The sequence below is a fragment of the Acanthisitta chloris genome, unplaced genomic scaffold (genome assembly GCF_000695815.1).
Source record: "Acanthisitta chloris isolate BGI_N310 unplaced genomic scaffold, ASM69581v1 scaffold36092, whole genome shotgun sequence".
NCBI classification, from domain to species: domain Eukaryota; kingdom Metazoa; phylum Chordata; class Aves; order Passeriformes; family Acanthisittidae; genus Acanthisitta; species Acanthisitta chloris.
Window position 1 is genome coordinate 11463 of NW_008661658.1, and position 1798 is coordinate 13260.

At 55.3% G+C, this 1798-nt stretch overlaps 1 protein-coding gene across 1 annotated transcript in view; it reads right to left on the bottom strand.

Annotated features, from left to right (window-relative positions):
* Positions 1–1798, bottom strand: part of LOC103798068 (trinucleotide repeat-containing gene 18 protein-like) — a gene marked incomplete at both ends in the record, with an annotated part of 15883 nt that overhangs the window by 8945 nt on the left and 5140 nt on the right. Inside the window, 3 exon segments of the mRNA XM_009070311.1 lie at positions 336–482; positions 693–898; positions 1300–1402. Of these exon segments, the coding sequence (XP_009068559.1) occupies positions 336–482; positions 693–898; positions 1300–1402 (456 nt within the window).

Consider the following 1798-nt stretch of genomic DNA (forward strand, 5'->3'; position numbering starts at 1 on the left):
ACCACCCCTAGGTCCTGGGGCCAACAGACTGGCTTTGCTTTCCAGGCGCCCTCAGTTTGACCATCCCTGGATGAGCCCATGAATAGATTCTCCTAGCCAAGGACTCAAACTCTAGAGCATCCTGCAGGGGATCAAGAGCCACTGCTGAAATTACACACTTCTATCTCTAAAACACACCTAAAGAGAGGCCAGCTCATGCCCACCCTAGATCTGGTCTGCCCATCCTGCGGCTGCTGGTCCCCATGGGTACATATGCTCCTCTCTAGCCCTCTCCAAAGCCTTTTTTCCCCAAAGCTGTCAAATCGTGGTCCTCAGGGACATGCTCACATCCTTACCAAAGTGTGGCAAGTGCTCACTGGGGATCACAACAAGCTGCCCTGATTGTGGATCTCTGGCAAACTGGTAGGCAGAAGGGAGAGCTCCCCCCATGGCAGGGGGGAAGCCTGGAGTCATGCCCTGGTGCAGGGAAGGGTGACCAAGTCCTGGAAGAAGAAACACCGAAGTCATAATTCCAGAGATGCAGGCAGCTCCTACCCACACAAGAAGTCATCCACCGTTTGACTGCTCCAAAATACCTCCTTCCCTTTTCCCTGTGATCAGCAAGCAGCCTCACTGGGCACATAGCAACACCTCTCCCTGGATTTCATTGCTGTGAACACCCCACGGACACCACTCCCCCACAGGGCACTCACCATAGGGATGGCCAGCCAGCCACATAGAGGGGCTGCCTGTCCTGGGGAGCCAGGGGTGTGCTGCCAGGTGCGAAGCTGGGTCTGCGGACCAGCGCCCAGAGCCTGCCAAGGCTGGGCCTCCTGTCACCATGAGGTTGGAGTTCAAACCGTTCGTGGCGCAGCTGGAGGGGTGTATTCGGGCAAAATCTGCCAGCTCCTTGCTTTCTCTGGGGATGGAGGAGGCAAGAGAGAGAGTGGGTGAGGGTCTGAGTGATGGTGGAGCCCAGGGGTATGGACTAGTCTGCAGAACCGGTGTGTATGCAAACCACTCACTCAAGGAGAGCTCTGATGGAGGTGATTAACATCATGTCTGAAATAAAACATCCCATCTCTCCATCTGTTTGGAGCAGGCATCGATTTGCAGCAGTTTATTAGGATTGCTCTGCTGAGGATTCAAGATCTGCCTATAGTCCTATATACCCCAGTCAGTGCTCCTCTCTGCACCAGTAAGGCTGGTGCCAGCAGCTACACCAGGAGAGATGCAACCCTGTCCCATCTCTGGACAGACTGTCCCCAGGCATGGCTTGTGGCACTGTGGCAAAAAACCTCATTTCCCTCCAGCCCTCACCTGAGCAGCTTCTCCTGATCCCGCTCCAAGCGCCCTGCCAGGAGGTGGCTGTCCCGGTGGCGGCTCCTCTCATCCCCGCAGTCATCTTCTGAGCGTCCATGCCCTAAGAGACAACTCAGCACCATCAGACAGGAGAATCAACCTGGGGAAAGCTGTCCCTACTCCACTGGGCATGGAGAGGCAGTACCCTAAGAGTCAGCACACCCAAATGCCACTATCCCCAAGGCTGTTTCAAGTTCAAGTCCTAAAGGACTGGGCAAGACTGTCTATGTGATAGTCTCACTTCGGCAGTTCCTGGCAACATTCACGTGCATGTGATTGGAGGCTCATGTCTCCAAGCCATCAAGGGACCACTTGCCAGGCCAGGCTGGTCTCCCAGGACAGGACATCCACCCACCTGGTGCAGCAGGACCAAGAGGACCACTGCTCCTGAAGGACAGTGGCAGATCTTCCACCTCAGAAAGAGACAAGACCCAGCTAAATCCCTGCATCAAACCAC